The 21,494-nt window shown below is 41.7% G+C and overlaps 1 protein-coding gene across 1 annotated transcript in view; it reads left to right on the top strand.

The window, feature by feature from the left end:
• The window catches only part of CYYR1 (cysteine and tyrosine rich 1), a 29,015-nt gene extending 8,005 nt beyond the window's left edge, over positions 1-21,010 (top strand). The window contains exons 3-4 of the mRNA XM_054270232.1: positions 16,858-17,015; positions 20,877-21,010. Of these exons, the coding sequence (XP_054126207.1) occupies positions 16,858-17,015; positions 20,877-21,010 (292 nt within the window). The remainder of the gene's footprint in view (positions 1-16,857; positions 17,016-20,876) is intronic.
• The last annotated feature ends 484 nt before the right edge of the window (positions 21,011-21,494 follow it).

Below are 21,494 nucleotides of genomic sequence, written 5' to 3'. Positions count from 1 at the left end.
ACTGAGACCCTTAAAATTCTAACACAGCAGTGCTAGGCTGGCTGAAGCAGGATGTCTGCCAAGTGTTACCTGCAAGTGTGTTTGCTGGACCAAGAATGGTTTCCCATAGAAACCAGTCCTGAAACAATGGGTCCTGCTCACTGCTGGGACTGGTTTGTCCTGTTTCAGAACTGGACTGTCTGTGCTTGTTCTCAATGGACTTATTCTCCACTGTCCTGTACCTGTTCCTCTCCCCTGGAGGACTATAACAGACCCCTGAGTTAACCAAAGACTTTCAGATTCTCCCCATGTGACAGGACGGATCTATTGGCTGGACCATGAGGATTTTGTCTCTCCGTTGGTAGCTACATCCCCTGCTCTTTCTCTCTCTCTCTATCCTTTATCTCCTTTCTAATCCTTCTATCACATTTGCTGTGGGCACTCAATAAAAGGTGCATTTGTTTTGATTAATGCTGAAATTCCCACTGTGTTGTTTTTGCACTCTGAGATCAGTTAATGAACCATCACGACCCCTGCTTGTGCGAGCGGATGGTGACATTACAACCCAGCAGAGCACTGTCAGCTCACAGGCCTGGGCTGCATTTCCAGCACCAGAGGGACTGATAAGAGACTGAGTGAGCTGAGCTGCAGCCCACAAAAGGACTTTCTGAGTTTGTCATCTCTTTTGGAGCAGCAAGAGGTTTTACTGTTTAATGTTCATTTTTTATGCTGGTGAATGCTTTGCCTGTTAAATAAACAGTTTTTTCCATTTTTCTCCAAGGAAATATTTTTCCCAAACCAGCTGGGAGAGGGACCACTTGAATTTGCTTTTTAGAGGAAACCCTTTTAGAGGTTTTTCCCCCAAATTTGCCCTAAACCAGGACAACTATTCATATAAAGGATGAGAAACAGTGAGGCTATTGCTTGGAAATTGAGACACAATCAAGAGGTGTGTTGCTATAGAGTGTGACAGAGCACGTGCACCAAGACTCAAATCAGAAGGCTGAATAGGGCTATTTATTAAAGCAACATGTTGCCTTTATAGTTTTACAGGATATTTACATTTGCTTAACAAACACATACACTGCCCATTGGTCATGAAAAAGAAACAAAACCCTCAATAGGTGAAAAGGAGCCACGTCACTCTGTGAGCCAACTAAAGTCCATGTCTTTTAACTTTCTCTCTTCACATTATCATGGTGATAGAGAGAGATTGAGGACATTTGAGAGAGATACAGGACATTCCTTATCTTCAGAAAGCCTTTGCTGGCTCACAAGAGCAGCACAAAAATGTCTTTCCTACAGAGGTGGGGCACCACTGCTCATAAAATTCTGATTGCTATAGAGATGTCAGTGAGCCTCATTAGCTTGACATCAGGATTAGACCTGGTTGTGTCATCTCGGCTGTTGGTTCCTAAAATCCTGTTAATTCTTGCCTCTCTCCCCAGCTCCTTCTATTTCATCTCATGTCACATACTAGACTCAAGGTGTTCTGCTGCTTCTGCCAGGTCCAACATACTATCACCAATTTTTCCTTTCCTGCTTTTCTTGTTCCCCTTAAGTGCTTGTCTTAGTTTAGAGACAAGTTTAGGAGAAAATCACTCTAGAAGGAGTGTTTCCTCTTATATTGGTTTTGCATGGCCTGCCTTTGGTAGTGGAATGGCCACAGAGGTGACTTCTGTGAGAAAATGTTGAACACTTCTACCATGTCCAGCAGAGGCAATCCCTGATGGCTCTGAAGATGGACATGCCACTGGCCAAAACTAGGCCAGTTAGAGAGGTTGATAATGCCTCTGTGATAACATATAAGAAGAAAATCAAAACAAAGTTATAGTTGATAGTTCCCTCTGGCCTTGGACCAAACCAGACTGAACAGTTCAGGGAAAAAAACCCAAAAACAAAGGCCACGGAAGGATTGCTGCCATAGTCTCCAAGGCCAAGGAAAGGGAGAAAAACCCAACTTCTTGCCCAAGTTAACAAAAACCCAAGCTAGCTAAGCAGCAGAGTAACCACCATCCTCACTGCACCACAGAGGCCTGGGGAGTGAGGCTTTGAAAAAGCCTGTGCAAGAGCCCCAGAGCTCCCTTCTTCCCCTGGACCAACCTTATAGCTACAGCAACCATGGAGCAGATGGTAAGGGAATAGAAAAGCACCCCAAGGCAGTGCTGGAGACCCCATGCCACATTTAAACATGTTCTACTCTAAATGATCAGGACATTTGCATTCAGCTTGGCTTTTGAGTGTGACTAGCCTTTGAAGTTTGAGAAGCACAAGGAGAAATCTTCAGCAGCACAGACAGGCCCAATTAATTCTTTGTTATATTGGCCTCTTTGGTTCTTCAATTAGATTAGAACTCTTAGATTCCCCTTTTTTACTTTCTTTGCCTTATTGTACCATTTGCCTTTTTGCTTCACATCACTCTATTCTTTCATTTACCACTTGCCTTCCCCAAAGTGGGAAAGCGTAATTCTACTTTGTACCTCAGATAATTTGTTGTGCAGTCCAATTAATCTGGCTGAGTTGGCAGTTCAGACTGCCTGATGTGTGACACGCTTCTGGTACCACCAAGGATGCCACTCCTATGCCATGAGACAGGTCTAAGGGTACTGTCTCATCTCCATTGGTCCTGATGGGACAAAAATATCTGTACTGGAGTAAATATTTGCTTAAGAGTGTTCCTGTGTTTTCTGTGGGACTAGTTGATTAATGCAGTTGCTTTGGAAAAAAAAGAAAAAAAATTAAATTTAGAGAAGTTTGGAATGGAGGCTGTTAATCCCTCTCTCAATCTGTGAGCCCAGGTGCAACATATGAAGCACAGTCCCCAGATGTGGTGTGTCTGGAAACATTTATTAAAAGTGTACATAGCTTTTATAATATTTTTACTATCAGGCTGGAATAGCATGAGTCTGGATAGCCAATAGTATGAATATTCTGATGACTGTAACCAATAATATACATGGTTGATTCCCTAAAGAGCAACATCAGCTTTGTTTCTCTAAGACAAGCACTTGTATAACAATTTCTTCTGCAAAACTGCCATGCTTCTGCTACTTGTTACACACCTTGTTACATCTCTCCTGCCTTGACTGCATAGTCCTTTCTTTTCTCTACTAGAAGCTCTTTGTTTCCTTTCCCCACACCCAGAGCTTTGGTGACTTAGCACTGACTCAGAGAGACGTGAGTCCTTTTGATGTCTGTGTATTTTTTTTCATACCTACTACAGCTTTGCTCTGAATTCAGGGCTTTTGCTTGCCTTGCACTGCTAGGTCAGTGCAACCAGGCTCCCACTATCACAGGCAGCCCATAAGTGTGCCAAGCTCAATGTTCACAGTTCTCAGTAGCTGACACCTGCTGCATCTACTGGAAATCTCTTCCAGAGCTATATTTTTTTTGCCATCAAGAATATTTTCTTTCACAAGCTTTTTTTCTTGTGATATTTTTTAAATTGACCCATCATTTTGATATGAAATTGTGAAATAACCTTTTTCAACCCTTCTCCAAAGTGATGGCTTGTGGACTGGGTTTGTTTTGGGGAGCTGCTATATGGCAGAGTAGACATCCATTGTGTGTATCACATGTGATTCTTGGGGTGTCCTGTGCAGGGCCAGGAGTTGGACTTGATGATCGTGATGGATCCCTTCCAACTCATCACATTCTATGATTCCCATTCACTGTATTAGTTAATGTGTACATTTAAGTATATTTCTTGATTCAGAAGTATAACTCATGCTTAGCCAGTGAGGTATGTGGTTTGCACATACATAGAAGGAAAAGAATTGCCTGCTTTCCTAAGTAAACATTTCTTTGTGTTACTTGACTGTGCTGTTGACCAGCCTGTCTGCTCTTTCCCACAGTTGCACATTTTTCTGAAGTGACTATAATGGACTGTGATCCTTGGGGGAAAAATTTGACATCTTGAGCAAATATCTTAATGAAGATGGTATTAATATGTTGTTTAGTGGTTGTGGACGCTTTTGATGTTTTGAATATCTTGCAAGCCATGTAGTGGCATTCAGTCACCTCCTTCATGGTGTTGCAAAGTTGAGGAAGTGAAGGGAGACGACCATCCGATTGATGAGCATCGAACTCCGATTTATTGATCCAGCTTACACACTTTTATAGTAGTGTTAATCAAGCTCATACATATTGCAAAACCTGAGCTCATCATTGGCTACAGATTACACACCAACCCCTCCTCTGTTGTCAATACCTGTGGTTTCTTGTTGAGGCTAATACTTGTTTTTCTCATCCTGCTGTTGACTTGTTATTGAACACCCTTTCAAGGACTCCATGTTTTTCACCATATTTTTCTCATCACTCAATCAAGGACACGATATTTACTGTTTAAGGGAAAAGCCTGAGAACTTGCTGCTTACTGCTGCCTTTTACTTTTTAACCAGCTGTATGTGATCATGGCATTTCCTATAAGCCATGTCTGAACAGAACTCTGCAACACAAAATGGTGTCAAGTTTAGATTAGTAACAGGTTGTGACATAACAGCAGGATTTACCTCAAGGGAAACTTCACATAATGTTGTGTTTATAGATCATTCGGTCAAAATAGCTCAGATTGTCACTCCACCTGATTTTGCTAACAGAGATATTTTCATGGATAGGATCCAGGAAATAGGATAGGCAGGTCTTCTGGCTTGTGGATCCTATTGTTTCTTCCCATGAAAAACACCAGCTCCGGTAAAGTGCGTGGACTTACTAGAGCACATGGGATGGCAAAGGGCAGCTGAAGGTTGGTTGCACTTCAGTGTTCCTGGTTGTGTTTAACTACTCTCAGATATGATAAGAGCCTTCTGCCAAGCTTCCTTGTGCTTCAACGAGGAGGGAGCAAAGTGTTTCTGTTTTGCTTTATCTCATTAGCATAAAAAGCAAGGTAACATGTCTGTTCCTCACCAAAACTGTGAGGAAGGAACCAGGTGCAGGGGGTGTCTCTTCTGCACAGCTCTGCAGGAGTAAGAAATGTCCCATCTCCTGGGAAAGGGGAGGAAGGGATTGGATCCTCTGTTTGTGTTACCCCACTGCTGGGGTTTCTCTGTCCTCCACCTGGGCCACGCAGGGATCTGAGCCAGGATTCCATGGATTTGCAAGGGAGGTTATTGCTGGCTCATCAGTAACTGGCTCTTCTCCAGGCCCCAGTGATTGCTGAGGTGGAGGAGGTCAAGCCTAGCTCAACATTACTTAATGTGTGTGCGCATGTCTTTACCGTATGGTGACTTCTGCAGCCTCAGCATAGCTGCATCCAGATAAAGCAACTTCCATCATTTTATGGAACCTGCAGGAGCCACAGCATGTTTCTCTAAGTATAGTTTAATTTTCAGGTTTTTTTAGTTTTCTGACTCATAGTCCTCTTCTCCAGAAGCATAAAATGATTCATATATCCAAGCACTTAACACCTTTTCCATTTGTAAATGGCATTTCATGCAAGCTTAATTAGGATATTCCAAACCACTAAAATCATAATTTGGTTATGCTTCGTAATAAGGTTTGAATCCTGCAAAGACTTATGTTAATACTCTAAAGTTCATTGTAGGTTTTTGCAAATGGTGATTTAGAATCAGAATGTCCTCTGGCTTAGTCTCAGTGGGTTTTTGTGCCCCTTATGAGCTCTGACACAGCACCTGGGAAGAGAGAATGGGGAAGAAAAATGGAATTGGTGCTGTAAATCTGACAGAAAGAAAAAAATGAAGGAGAAGCTCTTTTATTGCTTTCACAGGGGTAAGATTTGAGTATTAAAGTACATTAGAAAAAGATAAAAACCATTTTTTCATTTTATCTGCTTTAGAATTTCTAAAATTAAACTCTCAGTGTCTTATTATTTTCATATGAAGATATGAGGGAAAAATCCCTTTGCTGGGTAATTCAAAGCTCAGATAGATTTATTTAGACTCAAAATGTACGTTTCTAGCTAGCACTGCAGTTTTAAAAAGCTATTGCGTTGTTGCTCAAGCAATGCACATATTTTATGATTTTAACATGGAATAAAATAATTTATGATGTTAGGTTTTTAATGTCCTAATTCACACTTTTTCTGCCAGATCATCCTAGAACCACTCCAGATTATTCAATGTCAAAAAAACCCTAAATAATTTTCATTTGTCCAACACATAGAATTCTAAAAGCAGTAAAATCTTCTAATCTGAGCTGAAATTTAATAAATGCATTTATTTAATGTATTTTTGAGAAGAAGTTAATATTCTCAGAATCAGATTTATGAAACGGTCAAAAGGCATTTTTTATGGTTCTTAAGGTAGTGTTATTTATTTGTATTCAGATATTTTATTACTATGTTTTATTCAATGTTATTTTCACTATTGTTGTGAAAAGGATTTTTGGTTACAATTTTCCTCTCCTTTGTTACATTAAATGGCAAAATTCTCTCCTCTATCTTCCCTCATTCTCCAATAACTTCAAAAAAAAAAGGAAGAAAAGTCAATAAGCTTCTGCTTCAGGAGTGATTTATCACTCATTAAAATGTCAATGAAAGAGTCCAACTGAAGTAATGCTAAGAGTTGGGAAAGGACCATGAATTCCAGTGCCTGCAAAGCTCAATGCATGCCATGTGTGTTTAGCTTTGTAGAGTTGGAAATGGCTTGGCTCCTTGCAATCAAAGCTGTTTTCCACGTGCAGGTGTTGCCACCAGGGAACTGGAATCAACCCCGACACTACTTCAGCAGGTGGGTCCCTGTGCCTCCTCCCTCACCAGGCTGGTCTCCACACATTCCATTAAAATGAACAGGAGCATTGCTGGGCTTTCCAGAAAGTGCAAGATGAGCTAAAGCCTCCAGTTTGGTTATGCTCCTTGAATGCTTTTCCAGTGATGTGGGCAGTGCAGGAGCCTCTCAGAGGCTATGATATAGGTGTATATAGAATAATAATATGGTGGTGTTCGCAGGGATCCCGGGATGGGGGAAGAGATGAGAATCTTGACTCCATGTTTCAGAAGGCTGATTTATTATTTTATGATATTTATTATATTACAAGAAAATTATATACTAAAACTACACTAAAAGAATAGAAGATTTCATCAGAAGGCTAGCAAAGAATAGAAAGGAATGATAATAAAATCTTGTGACTGCTCACAGCCTCGGCACAGGTGGCTGTCATTGGTCATCAAGTAAAAACAATTTCACATGCTGGGTAAACAGTTCTCCAAATCACGTTCCAAAGCAGCAAGACATGGAGAAACTGAAGCTTCTCAGGAGAAAAGATTCTAATGAAAGGATTTTCCATAAAATATGTCTGTGACAGTATATACAAAATCACAAGTAGGACGGGACTGCTGTGGAACACGTCTCAAGCTGTTTATTTTCCAGCATCAGTCTCATTACATGGTTGGGATCATGGGAAGATGCCAGCAGCTCACGTCCTCAGCAGCAGCTGAAGAACTTCATGTTACAACTCACTTTAAAAGTTTTTTAACCAATCACACAAAGCAAAAGCTTACTGACAGTAGATTTATCCCACCACTGTAAGTACACATACCTTGGTTAAACAGTGCTTGCTTATTTCGAATACAATACCTGCTTGTAGGCCTTAAAATACAATTTTACCTCTAATTTTAAGGATTCCCACAGCCTACATCCAAGATGGATGACAGTCATGAGATTTTCAGGCAGATATAAGTTTGGTCTGTTTTCATATTGGGGGTTAATTGTCCAATTACAGCTTCAGGTCGTTAAGTCACATTCCTCCAGTTTGCTCTCCCCTATTTACTTTTGTTTATACTTTTCAAGCCTGAGGCTGTGATGATAACCTTGGTTCTCAGGCCTGGAAGGATTGTTTTGTCTGACCAAACTATGATGAGAGCTTGCTAAATGTGACAGCGCTACAGCCGGTCTGAAGCTGCACAGATAAATTGGCCATAACAGACAGCAACTCAACCAGCCTAGCTCATTAAAGAATAGAAGTAAACAAGTCCCTGGGTATGATAATTAATGTTAATAAACTCAAACGGGGGACCTCAGCCAATCCCATTGAATCCTGAATGCAGCCGTATCATTGGCCAGTGAGCTGGGCGGTGCTAAGACTCCAACCAATCAGATGTTTAAGCACAGGAAATTTGAAGCCTATAAAAGAACACCCAACAATAAACCTCAGCTGTTCCTTCATGAACTCACTGTGTTCTTATTGCATGCTTGTCTCCAAAACTGTGACAACTAACACTCTGTATGAAATTCAGAGTTAGACACTAATGTAGTACAGCATCTGAAAAATATGAAAGCTAAAATCGTAAGGCGTCACTGTGCTTTGAGCCACCTGGCCTCTGCTGTGCTAACACAGGCCCTTCTGTGAAATGCCTGGAGGATGCCCTGTCTGGGGATTAGGTCCCAGCTCTAAATAAACAGATGAGTAAAGTCTAAATTTTTTCACACTCTGCCCCCTAAATGAAATGAAGAGTCCTGCTGCTATTTTTTTTTTTTTTTTTTTACAGAAACTGCAATCAATAGGTATGGTTATCATGTTAGGAGCTGTAGGATTTTCTGCAAATTACCATTTAATTCCCTTTCATTGGCTAAGGAACCAATGAAACAAAGATATTCCAGGTCAAGGAAATATGGCAGCAGAGGATGGTTAACTCTCAGCTCTGCCAGTGATGACTTAAACCTAGAAATAAAACAACACACTTTCAAGATAATATCAGTATAGGAGCTGATACAAAGGTTGGTCTTTATTAGAGGCCTCCAGGGGCAGGTACGGAAGTTTCCACAAAATGCCCAGACCCACATGGGGTGAATGCAGTTTTGTAAGTTTAGCAAATTAGCATAATTGACAGAAATCACCAATTAGAGACATAAGTGCTGATGCAATTTCCCACAGTTCAACCTTCTCTGAATCCTCCCCCCTCAGATGGAAACTAAATTTTGTTTGTGAAAATGTGTCTTGAAGAGCTGGTTTTCAGCCTTAGTTCCCAAAAAGAACCAAGATAGGATATGGGGCCTTGTACCCCATGGGGCTTGGAGCTCTGAAATATGTTTCGTCTTTCTGCCTAGGGAAAAGGTAGGGAAAAGTACTGGGAAAACTAGCCACAGATACAATGATAGATTACAGAGCTACAAACGCATGTGTAAAGAATACAGAGAATATATAAAAGGAAAAGGCAAAAATTCTGTGGTGTTGTCTGCACCAACAGCTCATGCTGCAATGCTTGCAGTAGTGGCTGGATGGCAAAAGGCTGTCAAGGAAATGGTTTTATGTAGAGAAATACAAGAAGGACCAGTCTTTGTTATGCAAAACTTTGCAACTGAAGTTGATTGGAATGGATAGAGAGCTGTGAAACAATGAAGACAAGACAGCTTCCTTGTTGAAACAGCAAGGTAAGGAAGGGCATCTCTGAAGATGCCTTGAAGCTTGACAGAGTTCTCTGTTGGTTTCCATACCTAGCATTTACTTCTCTTGTATAGCCCATTGACTTGGAAATCTTGAGGAAAGCTTGAGGAATTGCTTTTTATTACAGCAATTGCAGTCCTTCCTTTTTAAAAAATCAGTTAATCTGTGTGCCATTTGCATCCTGCCTTGGTGAAAGTGTTAAAAGCCCCATCTCTTGACCATTTCCCTCAGTGTCTGCACAGTTGTCTCGCTGACACTGTCTCACTGTGTCTTTGTGCAGAATGTTGACTGTCACACCAAAATCACGTCATCTGTGGCTGTTTTGAGGTTTTGTTACAGGCATTAGGCAGGCAGCAGATAGAAAAAAAAGGTGCTGAACTATCATTCTTTCTGGCAACTGTGACTCTACAGGTTTGGTTTCAGGCTGGGCAGAAATACTGTGAAGAATGCCAATCACTTTTAAAAAAAAAAATTAAATGTTTAATAGTAATAAAATGGTTATAAAAATAGCAATATAATTAGAGTACTAATAATTTGGACAATTTGGATTAGGACAATACGAGACAATAGAAACGAAGAGTTACGGACCGTCCGGGTGCCTCTTTCTGGGCAGCATAAGCCCAAAAAAAGGACACACGTTAACAGAAGAAAAACCCTTAAAAACAACAGCCTGTTGCATATTCATACACCTCATACATGATGCATAAATTCCATTCAAACACAGGATTCTGTCTGGTCAGTGTCAACTTCTTCCTCTTAATCCTGACGGCGTCTTCATGGCTGAGCGAGATGGGAAGAAGTTCGTTTCTTCTGATAATGAAGCAATAAATTCTCTTTCTCTGAAAGATTGAGGTGTCCTGTGGCTGCTGTCTCGGTGCGAGTCCTTTCTTTAGAAAAAGATCTTAGGTAGCATAGTTTCTATTTTAACATTATGTTATAACCTAAAACTATATTTAACACATTACTGAAGAAAATTAATACATCGCGTAACTTTCTAACATAATACATATAATATTCATTTTAATATTTGCGAAAAGCCAATCATAAAATATGCATTTTTCCCAAATACCATCTAAGATACACTCCTGGGTAAAGCAATGCAGGTTTGACTGTCCATAGGTCAGAGATTTCAGGATCTAACTGTTAAGATGTCCAAAAGTCAGAATAGTGACTTAGGCTGCTTCAGCAAGAACTCCCCAGAAGGGGAGCTGCAGGATTCACCTGCATTGACCTTATGGAGTTTGTAGAAGCTACTATAACTAAAATCAATGTTAGAGAGGATATGTTAAGAATTACTAGAAATACCATTACCCTGTGATTCTCCTAGGTGTCTAGACTCAGTAACCCAGCTGCCAAAAGTGATCTATACCTGGGGTTTAATAACTTTTTGGAAGCCCACTTTGTCATCCTGACTTCTCTTGTGCTTTGATTCTTAGAGGGGTGAAAGTTGAGCAGTGCTGCTGCTGTAGTTGTTATTAGTCCAAGTAACCAAGGGGTTTGCCAACCAAATTGGATAAATAGTCCAACACTGCCTCCCTCTGAATCACACTGAGTCTGAGTCCAAATAGTAATTTTTCCCAAACAAGAATATCTGGATCAGAGTATGAAAGATCTTTGATTTTTTTGTTTTATTTTATCTCTGAGAGTTTTAAAAAATCATTTATCAGCTTTGTCACAGTTAGACACTTGCACAGTGCTTCTTTTCAAATGCCTTAAAGGGTGAGAAAATAAAGGGCATTAATTAATATTGGCAGTAGTTTTTCAGAGTCTATTGCATGCATTGTTACTAATATTATTCTAGAGGTACAGTGCCAACAAATCATAAATACAGAGAGTTGGCAATAAATTAATTGGGGAATTAATAAAGAACTGGAATTAGGAAAGATGATGAGATGAAAGAGTTGAGCTGAGCGAAGTCTGAGAATGGCACATCTTTCTTGCAGTAACATGGTAATGAATATTGTGAAGACAGTGGGAATACTGATCCTCACATGTTTCTAGCAACATGCCATACTTGGTCAAATTGTTGTAAAATTGCTAACATTAGCAATTTCAGGCTGAAAATACCTTTATGCCAGTATAAATGCATCTCTGATGCAGAGCACTGTCCCTTCTACAATGAGAATTTCTAAATTGATGCAGTATTATAAAGTGTGCTGGGCTTTGGCAAAACTGGTGGCTCAAGCTCACCTGTGCTTGAGTCTGTGTCCTGCAGCAAAGGACAGGAGCCCAGGCACTGAGGCAGAAAATCCATAAACACTCCATGGTACATCCAGGGGGAAACAGCCCAAGCTCCCAGAGGACTTGGTGGGCTCTGGACTAACTTTACTCTCAGAAATGAGACTTGGTACTATGGTAAACAGTGCCAAAAACCCTTATTTCCTGACTGTTTGACAGTCAAGAAAGACAAATCTAATACCATGCTCTCAGGAAACAGCAAAAGAGGTTGAGAAAAAATGCAGTGAGGAGTGGCCAGGGCTTCAAGGCATGAAGGAATCTGTAGGCACAACAGCCAAGAGGGACCAGGTTTCTGCAGGGGAAGAGTTGGCTGGCAGGGATGATTCTAAATGTCTGTAAAATCACATGCAGTGCAGAAGGAAGGGGTAGCTGGTATGTGATGAGCTGAGGGCTGGGATCCCCAGAGAAAACTATTGGATATTTAATTAAGAATAGTCACAGAGGGGACAGTTTGTCAGACACATCATGGTTTTAAACTGAAAGAAGGCAGGTTTAGATTAGATGTTAGGGAAAAATTCTTTACTGAGAGGGTGGCAAAGTAATAGAATAAGTTGTCCAGAGAAGTCCCATCCCTGGAGGTGTTCAAGGCCAGCTTGGATGGGCTTGGAGCTGTCTGGTCTAGTAAAAGACATCCCTCCCAATGGCGGGGAGGTTGGAACTAGATGGTGTTTGAGGTTCCTTCCAACATAAACCATTCTGTGACTATATGGCTCTTTTATAGTTAAGCCGGGAAATTCTTTGCCACCTGAGGCTGTGGGTCCTAAAATTTACCTGAGCTTAGCTCAAGGCTAGACAGGTTTGCAGAAAAGAAATCCATCAAGTGATACAGTAAAAAATTAACCAATCTGTCTGGGCCAGAAATGTTAAGCTGGGAATGAGATTTATATTCTTTCCAGTGGGATGTTGCTAAAAACAGGAGAAAAGCTGCTTCTTTAAATAGCTGATTTTTATCTTGACAGTGTCTCTTGACATTTCTACAGCTTTAAAATTACTTTTCCCCTCTCAGTCTTTACTTTCCCATGTATTATTTCTCTGTGGCAGTCCTCCTCTTCATTGGCTTTGTTTCTGTGAAGAACTTGGTAGGCACACAGTTTGTGGAAATTGGGAGTGGGGCTGCAGCTGAGCCTCACCCCTGATGGGCTACAGCTGTGCAGGACAGGTGAACAGTATTGAAGGTAATGAGCAATGAGTGCCAAGGTGCACTGAACAACTACAAAAGGGTACAGGGGGCAGACAGGCATGTAGGATGAAGTGTATAAAATGTTGTACTTGAAGAACAATAAAGAGCTGATGCTTGAAGCCTTCCTCAGGGTAAGTTTTACCTCCCCTGTCAGGACTTTGCATAATGTTTTCCTTCAAACTGTTCAATTTCAAAATCTTCCCTTTTTTTTTAAACTTCCTAGTTGCTCTGTGATTCTGCTGTGTAGTTTCCAAGTCTTCTTCTGCTTTAGTCTTCTTTTGCAAAAGGTGTCACTTTTCTCTTGGGCACTTTCCCTTGAACAGCTCTAAACTCCACTGTATTCCTCTGTGTCTCTATACAGAATCTAAAATATCAATAAGAGAAAGAGGGACAAAGCAAGCAGGCTTTAATAAAAAGGCATATTTGCTTTTAGGATATTTATTTTCAAAAATTCTGTAACAGGGCAAAGAGAAACCTTAACATGTCAGAAAAAAAAAATGCTTATTTTTCTTCATATATGTGAGAAATGGAGTTGTAAAGAATTCTCAAAACCTGACTGAAAGCTCACATAGTCTTGTACATTTCTATGCAAACTCTGAGATAAGGTGTGCTGATCTTAGAAAGGCCATGGAATAGAGATGACATTGTTGAGAGAGAGATTGAACTAGAAACAAGTTTCAAATGATGGCCTTGCAAAAAGACCAGATATTCTGGAGAATTAGAACTGTGAAAGATGCATTGTAGCAAGACCACGGGGGGTAAAATAATAGGTGATTGGTGTTAGAAGTATTAGCAGCATTGTGTGGCAAAGGCTAATAGGCTGAAAATTATTTATAAGGTATTGTAACCAGGAAATAGGTTGGGTTCTGATAGAACAGCAATGAGTTTTATATCTCTTATGTCTCACCCTTCAATGAGACTGATACTGGAATAAAATCTTTTTAAATGCCTCTCAGTTGCCCAGTCTCTGTAAAGCTGGGATTTTCCAACACTTATATTCTAGTCATAGGCTTTCCACAAAAAGAACAAACGTTTCTTTTTGTGCTGTGTGCCCAGAAAAGCTGCTACATGACCACTCTCTTGCCAGGATTGGATGCTGAGAAGATGCAGCCTGAGAAGTGGAGGCAACAAGCTCCTGGTTCCACTGGGGCCATTGTGAGGGGCTTTAAGGGCAGGTCTGTGAGTCAGAGTGAGTTTGCATTCTGACTCACCATTAGCTGGTGGTATGGAGTTAGATGTATTCTGTTATGTACATTTGAAAGAGTACATCTCCTTGAGTCCTCTCGATCAGTATAGTTGTGCTTAGGCTCAGAGGCCTTTTCCAACAGTGGACTTCAGCCCTTTTTGAGTTTCAGGTGGAGGCAGATGCAGAGGGGCTTTCTACAGCTGCGTCATGCCAATGAAGAGTGCAGCCCATTTCTCAGCCCAAATGGGGTATGGAATCTGGCTGAACACTTCTGGAGTAAATGGGATGGTGAAGGTAAACTATTTAAACCGTGTTATACAATGGGCTTTATTAACACAGGAATTTTAATTTAGCACTGAGAAGGTAATGTGTGCTGTGTGTTATGTGCTTCTAGGATGGAGGTTGAGTTTTCCTCAGGGTGCAGCTGGTTGGAAGCACAAGGAGCTGTTGTGGTTTCTGGGGTTTAGCAGATCAGCCAGGCAGAGTGTACCAGGCACATGGGAGCTGGGCAGCAGTGGACCATGAACAGAGCAGTGCAGGACTGGAGGGCAGTGGTCAGCAGTGACTGCTTCTGCTGCTGGGAATCCAGCTGGGAGAGGGATTATTTCTGCATAAAGGAGCTCCCTGCAACTCTGATGCAGTGCTTACAGAGCTTCATCCACCAAGTGAATGTAGCAAAAGCGGTAGCGAATCACTTATTTGTAGAAGGGGTACCATAGTTTTTAATTGTGATATTATTAGAGAATCTTCTGGCATGAAGAGAGTCAAGGTTTAAAGCATCTTCTGAATCAAACTATTGTCTCCTATGACATTTTCCCTCAAGACAGTTATATTGTTGCCTTGATTTTCTTCCAAGAGCATCTCTGAAAGGAAAAGACTTCTTTTTTCTTAGATGCCAGTTATTCTAAGTGTGTTTCTCAGTTACTCATGGTGGTTAATGCAAAGCACTTGATCTCATGGGCATTTTGAGCTACTGGTTTTACAGCCAGGTGTTTGCTGTCATGAGTTAGGTTTTTGTTGATTAGGGCTTCATATATTCTGCAGAACATTACCAGATTTGTTCTCCCTGCACACTCTTCATTCATTGCTACAGAACAGCAGAAAACAATTTAGCTCTCTGGCAGTGTATTTATTTTAACACCATATGTTCTGTGTTTACTTATGCTGCACAATTAAGTGATTGTACTGCAAATCATGGCCAAGTTCCTGAACAGCTGGGGCCTAAAAACAAGATCTTAAATTCATATTTAGATTCCCAAATAGAAGATCTTGTTTTCAAGTATTGAGTCCATCCTGATTCTTGCTCAGTTTTTTGAAGTGAGCAGACGATCAGCATTTTGAAAAACAGACCCGCTATGTTTTCCCATGCTTCTATGGGGAATCTAAACTATGGTTTAGACTCCTCTTAATATTTGTGGTATTGCAGTGCCTGTTGTATTCTCTACATTGCAGTAATTCCTAGTCAGGCTTGTTCATGCTGACAAACTATCAATTTGGATTGCTTAAAATATTCAGTAGAAAGGTTGCCAGCAAGGTTGCAATTTGGAGTCTTTGCTGAAAGATGAAGAGAGGCACAAAGTAAGAATATTTCTGTCAAGTCACTGGGCTTTTTCCATGAAAGGGTAGGCTATAAATACCATCTTTCATATAACATGCTTAACTGCCTGTAGCTGGCAACTAACCTGAGTGAAGCAGGGTTCATCAAAAAGGCTGATTTTGCTCTCAGTATTATTGGAAGCTCTTCAGTGTCTCTTAGTGAGGTTCTTTTTTTTGAGGTTTTCCAAGGTTTTTCTCCAGTGTGTGAGTACAATAAAGCTTTCTTTCCTTTCTCTACATTAAAATTTCAAGGAAATTCTGATTCATTATTTCAGGAGTCGAGTTAAATTCTTTCCTCTGGATCATTTTAAAAGAAATTGTGTAAGCCTCAGATATGTGTGCTGGCTGCAGCAGCAAATGTGTGAAATGGCGGTGTTGCTTTGCTTTATGCTGCTCATCCTTGAGAAGAGGATGCTATCCTTAATCTGTGGGCTCAGAAGCACAGCAGGAGGACTTTTTGACCTAGAATAAAACAATGACAATATTCTGTGAAAGTATATAATGCACATGGATGCTTCTGAAATATATTGCTGGGGATAACTTGGTCTTTCTTTTCAAAAGAAAATCATACTAATATGTCACAATGATATTTTCTGAAAAATCCCTTTGCCAGGATTTTTCTCCTGAGAACTGAGAAGAATCAGAAAAGAAATGTAAATAATAATTATCTGATTGCTTTGGAGTGTGGTCTGGAGGTTGTTTACCAACAGGTGCATCTTTGATTGGTTCCATGGAATTGTTTTTAATTAATGACCAATCACCATCAGCTGTGTTGGACTCTGAGGAGTCAGTCAAGTGCTTTCATTATCATTCTTTTCTAGCCTTCTGATGTCTCCTTTCTCTAGCATAGTTTTAGTATATCATTTCTTTTAATATAATATCATAAAATAATAAATCAGCCTTCTGAGAACGTGGAGTCAAATTCTCATCTCTCACCTTGTCCTGGGGACCTCACAACCCTACACCAATGCCTTTCAGAAAAAAAGAGATCATACATGATGAGGGGAAAAGGAAGGAATTATTCCTCATAATGTAAGTAAAAGTAGATAAATTTAGATGGTCCTAAAACAGGAGGATTTAATATATAATAAATCAGCAGAGTGATCTGACACAATTGCAAAGGTGACTTTCAAAGAATTTCTCATTTTCTTTTCAGATGTCTTTCATTTTTCATATTCACATGCCTTGATGGATCATGCCTTTTGTTGGATCAAGATATGAGGCCTTTTCAGTAATTAAAATGCAGTTTTTGTCACATAGAGGCTGCTCTTGAGAAAATAATTTTGCTTTATAACATTATTTGTCTGAGTCTGACTGCATGTCTGCATTCCCCTTGCAGAGGCACAGCGATAGCTGGAATTGTTTTTGGCATAGTATTTATGATGGGAGTGCTTGCTGGGATTGCCATCTGTATCTGCATGTGCATGAAAAGCACCCGTGAGACTCGAGTTGGGGTCATCCGAGCAACCCACATCAACACCATCAACACGTACCCAGGTAAGGAGGCAAAGGGACAGCCCTGCCAGAGTGCCTGTGGTCATGGCAGGAGTGTTATCCTTGGAGAGTTACAGCTCCACACTCATGATCTGGTTATTAGAATTCTTAGAAATGCCTCTGCCCAAATTAAGATGCAAACGAGACCATATGCCAGTGACAATAGTATGAGTTTGGTTTGACATGAGAGAGAGAGAGAAAGAAATAGAAAATAGATGGGGGGACAGAAAGGTAGGTGACAGAGACAGAAGAGGAAAATATCACCACTCCATGGATTCCAATGATGTTCCATTCATTGATCCTCTCCAGCTGGTTTTCTTGGTGGTGATGGTTCCCCCAAAAAGTGTAGAATCCAATGGGATAATATGGCTCAGGCCAGGTAGGAAAACCCAGGCACCTCCCTGGGGCAGGGGGAGTTTGCCATTGTCCCTTAGAACAGGTTGTGGGTTCATTGCATCACATGCAGTCCTGTGGTGCAAGGCTTCAGGAATGACTCTGGGGGGCACTTCAGGGAGTCTTTGATGGATTAAGGCACTCTCTCAGCTGCCTCTGTCATGAATGTCCCATGGATGTGGCCTTTGGGATTGGGGATTCCACAGCTGGGCCAGTTTGTGTAAGGGAGGATTGGTGTTCACTGCCTCTGAGCAGAGGTTACACCCAAAAACTCCTGCCCCTCCTTGTTTTGGGGAGAGGAAACCTGGCTGCTGTGGGCTGGGGTCTCCCCAACACCAAACCCAGCCAGGGAAGAATCTCTGCTGGGTTTGGCTTTCTTGTGGATACATTCCCTTAGCCTTGTTTGTTTTTCCCTAGGCCTGAGATGACTGAACAATAGCACCTTATCTAGGTGGTTTAACTTGCAGTCTAAAGTTTCAGTCTGGTATCTTCAGGGAGGCTTCTTTGGTTATAGCTTCTTTTATACAGTTTTTTGTTATAATGTGCAAAACTCTTTTATATCAGTGTTTGAGGCATGAGCTATTTCAGTCTCTGGCACAAAATAAATGGGGAATGTAACTACAGCAGGAGGCTCTTCTCAGTCTGGAGAGGAACAGCACAGCTCCTGCAGAGAAAGGCAGGGCAGCTCAGCATGCAGAGTCTGGCAGCACAGCTCTGTCTGGGAGGGTTTATTCAGCTGCTGGGTGGGCTAAGGAGATCTGGCCAGGGGACACACTTCACAGGTTGGTGGCTCATGGAGCCTGCAGGAGTGTGTCAAGTCCTTGCTCAGGGCAGTGCTGCATTTTACAGGACAAATAAGCCTCCATCTCCCTGTGCTGGAGGCTCTCTGGCTATAGATCACTTTTTCTTCTTTAGTGTTCTGTTTTTTTAATTTGTTCTTCATGTGCAGCTGGATCCTTTGCATTGTCCAATATAATGGAGGCCAAGCATATCACAGAAGGGGGGAACCTGCACAATAAGGTCTGTGGACCACAGTGCAAAGGCTTTGAGTGGTGATGTGGAGTCTGATGGCACCTGAGCTGACTGATTTTGCCCAGAGCTCACAAGCACTGCTGGGTGCTGCAGGATCCCAGGTGGCTTCTACAAAAGCCCATGGGCATCTCTGCAGGGTGTTCTGTACTGCATGTCCCAGCAGGAGGGACTGCTGGCCATGCCTGAACTGGAATTTGGAGTACAAATTTGGACAATGGTTATAAAATCATAGAATGCACTGGGTTGGGGTGGGCCTTAGAGATCACCTAGTTCTAACCTCCCCTCAAGTCCCAGGTGGGGACATGGTGCTGAGGTACCTGTTTGTGCCTTAGTCACAGTTAGCTGAGTGTTGGACCTGCTCAGTGCCAGCTTCTCCGTGAGTTAGAATTGTTGTGATGTCATTTTTTGAGGTGCAGGCAGCAGCAGGAAGGCACAGGGTCTAAGCCAGAGGTGTCACAGGATCTGCAGCATCCCAGGGGACAGTAGGGACCCCTCGTGCCTCTGGGGCAGTGCAGTTGTGTCCAGAGTGAGTGTAAGCTGGTACATAGAGCTGTGTATGAGCCAGCTTGCTGTGGAGTCACCACTGCACCACACTTGTCAACTTGCACCACTCTGGGAGCACCAAAGGAGGTGGCACCAAGCCAGCTGGGGTCTGCAAGGCACATTTGCCTCAATTCCACATCTACCATATGGAAATGGCCACATTGTTGAAGAGAAAAGCAGACCCTGGATGCAGCATAATGGTGTTTATGCAATTCAGTGACATTGTTAATTACAGATTTAGGAGCAATTGCCTTGGGATAACTTTGGGAGTTCATTGTAATAAAACACAGAGGTGTTCCATGCATGAAGTCTTGTCATCCCACTCCTAGACATCCCTACTTTTATATTCCCTCCTGCTGCAAAGGTTGCAGAGAACCTGAGGTGCATTATATATACTTATCAACAAGCTATGCAATACTTTTTATGTATTCCTTTGTTATACCATCTCTAATGTCTGTTTTCTCCCTCACAGTATTAGTTTCCAGTTAGATTGAAAGCATCTCTGATCATCCTTATAATTTCAACATTGTTTTGTGTACAGAGATGAGTATGAAAGAAAATGGCAATATTCTCCACCATGCATTGCTGAAGAGCTACTTCAAAAATAAATAGTTGCTGCAAGCTGTAAAAACAAGAGCAAAGTGAAAAAACTCCAGGGCTGTAACCCTTTCTTCCCCAGTTCTGCTCCTGCAATGACACACAATCTCTAGGCAGTTTGACTCTACACCTCAAGGCCTCTAGTTCAAGCATCAGTTTGAGCAACTCTTCCTCTCAGCAGCAGGGTTTGGAGGATGGGGAAGCTTGGAAGTGTTTTCTGTGTTCCTTGCTGTCTTGAACACTTCTGGAATAATGACTGACCTGGTTTGGCTGCATGGCTTGCCCCTGCCATTACCTGCTTTGGACAGGAACAGCAAGTGTGAGGATGCTCTTGCTTCTGCCTCAGCCACAGCAGCAGTGTAGTGTTCAAGAGGGCAGAGCATGCTTTTCATGGCACAGTGGGATTTGAGTCTCTTCCCCCATCACAAACATCCTTGGTTTCTGTTTCCACTCTTTGCTAGTACTGTCTTGTTGCCAGCCTGCCTGAGACATCTATGGAGGGGACAGGAGAGCATCTGTGGTGACATAAATGGAGACATGAGCAGACTCTGGACCTTAAAATTTGTAGAGAATATTCTATTTGGATGCTGACACAGAGCCTTTAGTTCTTACCTGCTATCATTCTGCAGCATTCACTGTCTTTTTTGTCAGTGAATGAATCCTTTTTCTTTAATGTTATTAGAAGTAATTGAGAAAAGGTTTTCAGCTACTTCTGAATATTTTTGTTGCCTCCTAAATGCCTAAACCACTTTATGAATGCTGGGCTCTCCTCAGATGTCCCCATTGATGTGAACAAGGTGAAAGCTTTGTTCTTCCTCAGCCCAAGCTATTCTGTCTTGCCCTGGGAAGTGTGATGCTGCTGTATTTGCCACCTGGAGATCCAGAGGGTGTTTTAGGTGTCTGTGGAGATCAAGAACCCTGACTGCTGTCACTTTGACATTATATAAATGCCTGTTGCTGCTGAAGGAGGTGGAAGGGAATGGATCTGATAAACTCAGCCTTTCTCCCCCAAAAATGTTTAGCTCTACCACATTTTCCTGGTATCATGTGCCATACAGGCACTCAGACACTGTTACAGGCACAGCCTGTTGGTAGGCACGTAGCTAAGGAGGGAAGTAAAGGGCAATAAACAATGACTCACATTGATATAAATTGACTGTATAATGGCAGTCTGTGAAAAAAATGAATGGCTTGCCAGGAAGTTTTATATCAGTTGCATGCAAGTCTGGGTATCAGCAAGAAAATACTTGAAGGCTGCATCAGTTTTTTAACTCTGTGTTCTTTTTTCTCCCATTTCAGTGGCTCCACCACCATACAGTTATGAACATGAGATGGAGCACCGAGCTGACCTACCTCCACGTTATACTGCAGCCCCACAGACTGTGATACAGTATCCCCCACCCCCTCCATACCCTGGGTATTCAGGGAAATGATTAACATGGCTTCACATGGATATTGACTGCCTCTTGAAACAGCCAGCACTGCTGGGACAATGCTGTTGGCTCAGGGACAAATAGGATTGGGTTCTGCATCAACACATGTGGCCAGGTGTTGCAATAAACTGCAAGGTTGCCAAGGCTCAGGATGAATGAAAATACTGTCCACTGTGGACCAGCATGTTTCATGATTAAACAGCATATGACCAAAGAAACAGTGCCTAAAAGTTAGTGTCAGATGAGAGTGCTTAACACCAGTTCTTAGCTTCACCTGCAGCAGGAGTGGGGGTTTTCCCACATAGGAACGTGCAAATGGTGCAAACAGTTCAACAAATTGTTTCAAAAGCACAAGAGAGTGTGGGGCTTATTCTGGAAGAAAGCATCAACTGTTGTCTTGATGTAACCACTCTGCCTTTCTTTGAAATGAGGGGAATAAGCAACAAGAAAGATTGAAACTGTTTTCTATTTCCAGCTGATAATA

Source organism: Melozone crissalis, unplaced genomic scaffold, assembly GCF_028551555.1.
Source record: "Melozone crissalis strain CALT ecotype California unplaced genomic scaffold, PUWL_Pcris_2 ptg000009l_1, whole genome shotgun sequence".
Lineage (NCBI taxonomy): Eukaryota > Metazoa > Chordata > Aves > Passeriformes > Passerellidae > Melozone > Melozone crissalis.
This window is presented reverse-complemented; position numbering and strand designations above follow the sequence as displayed.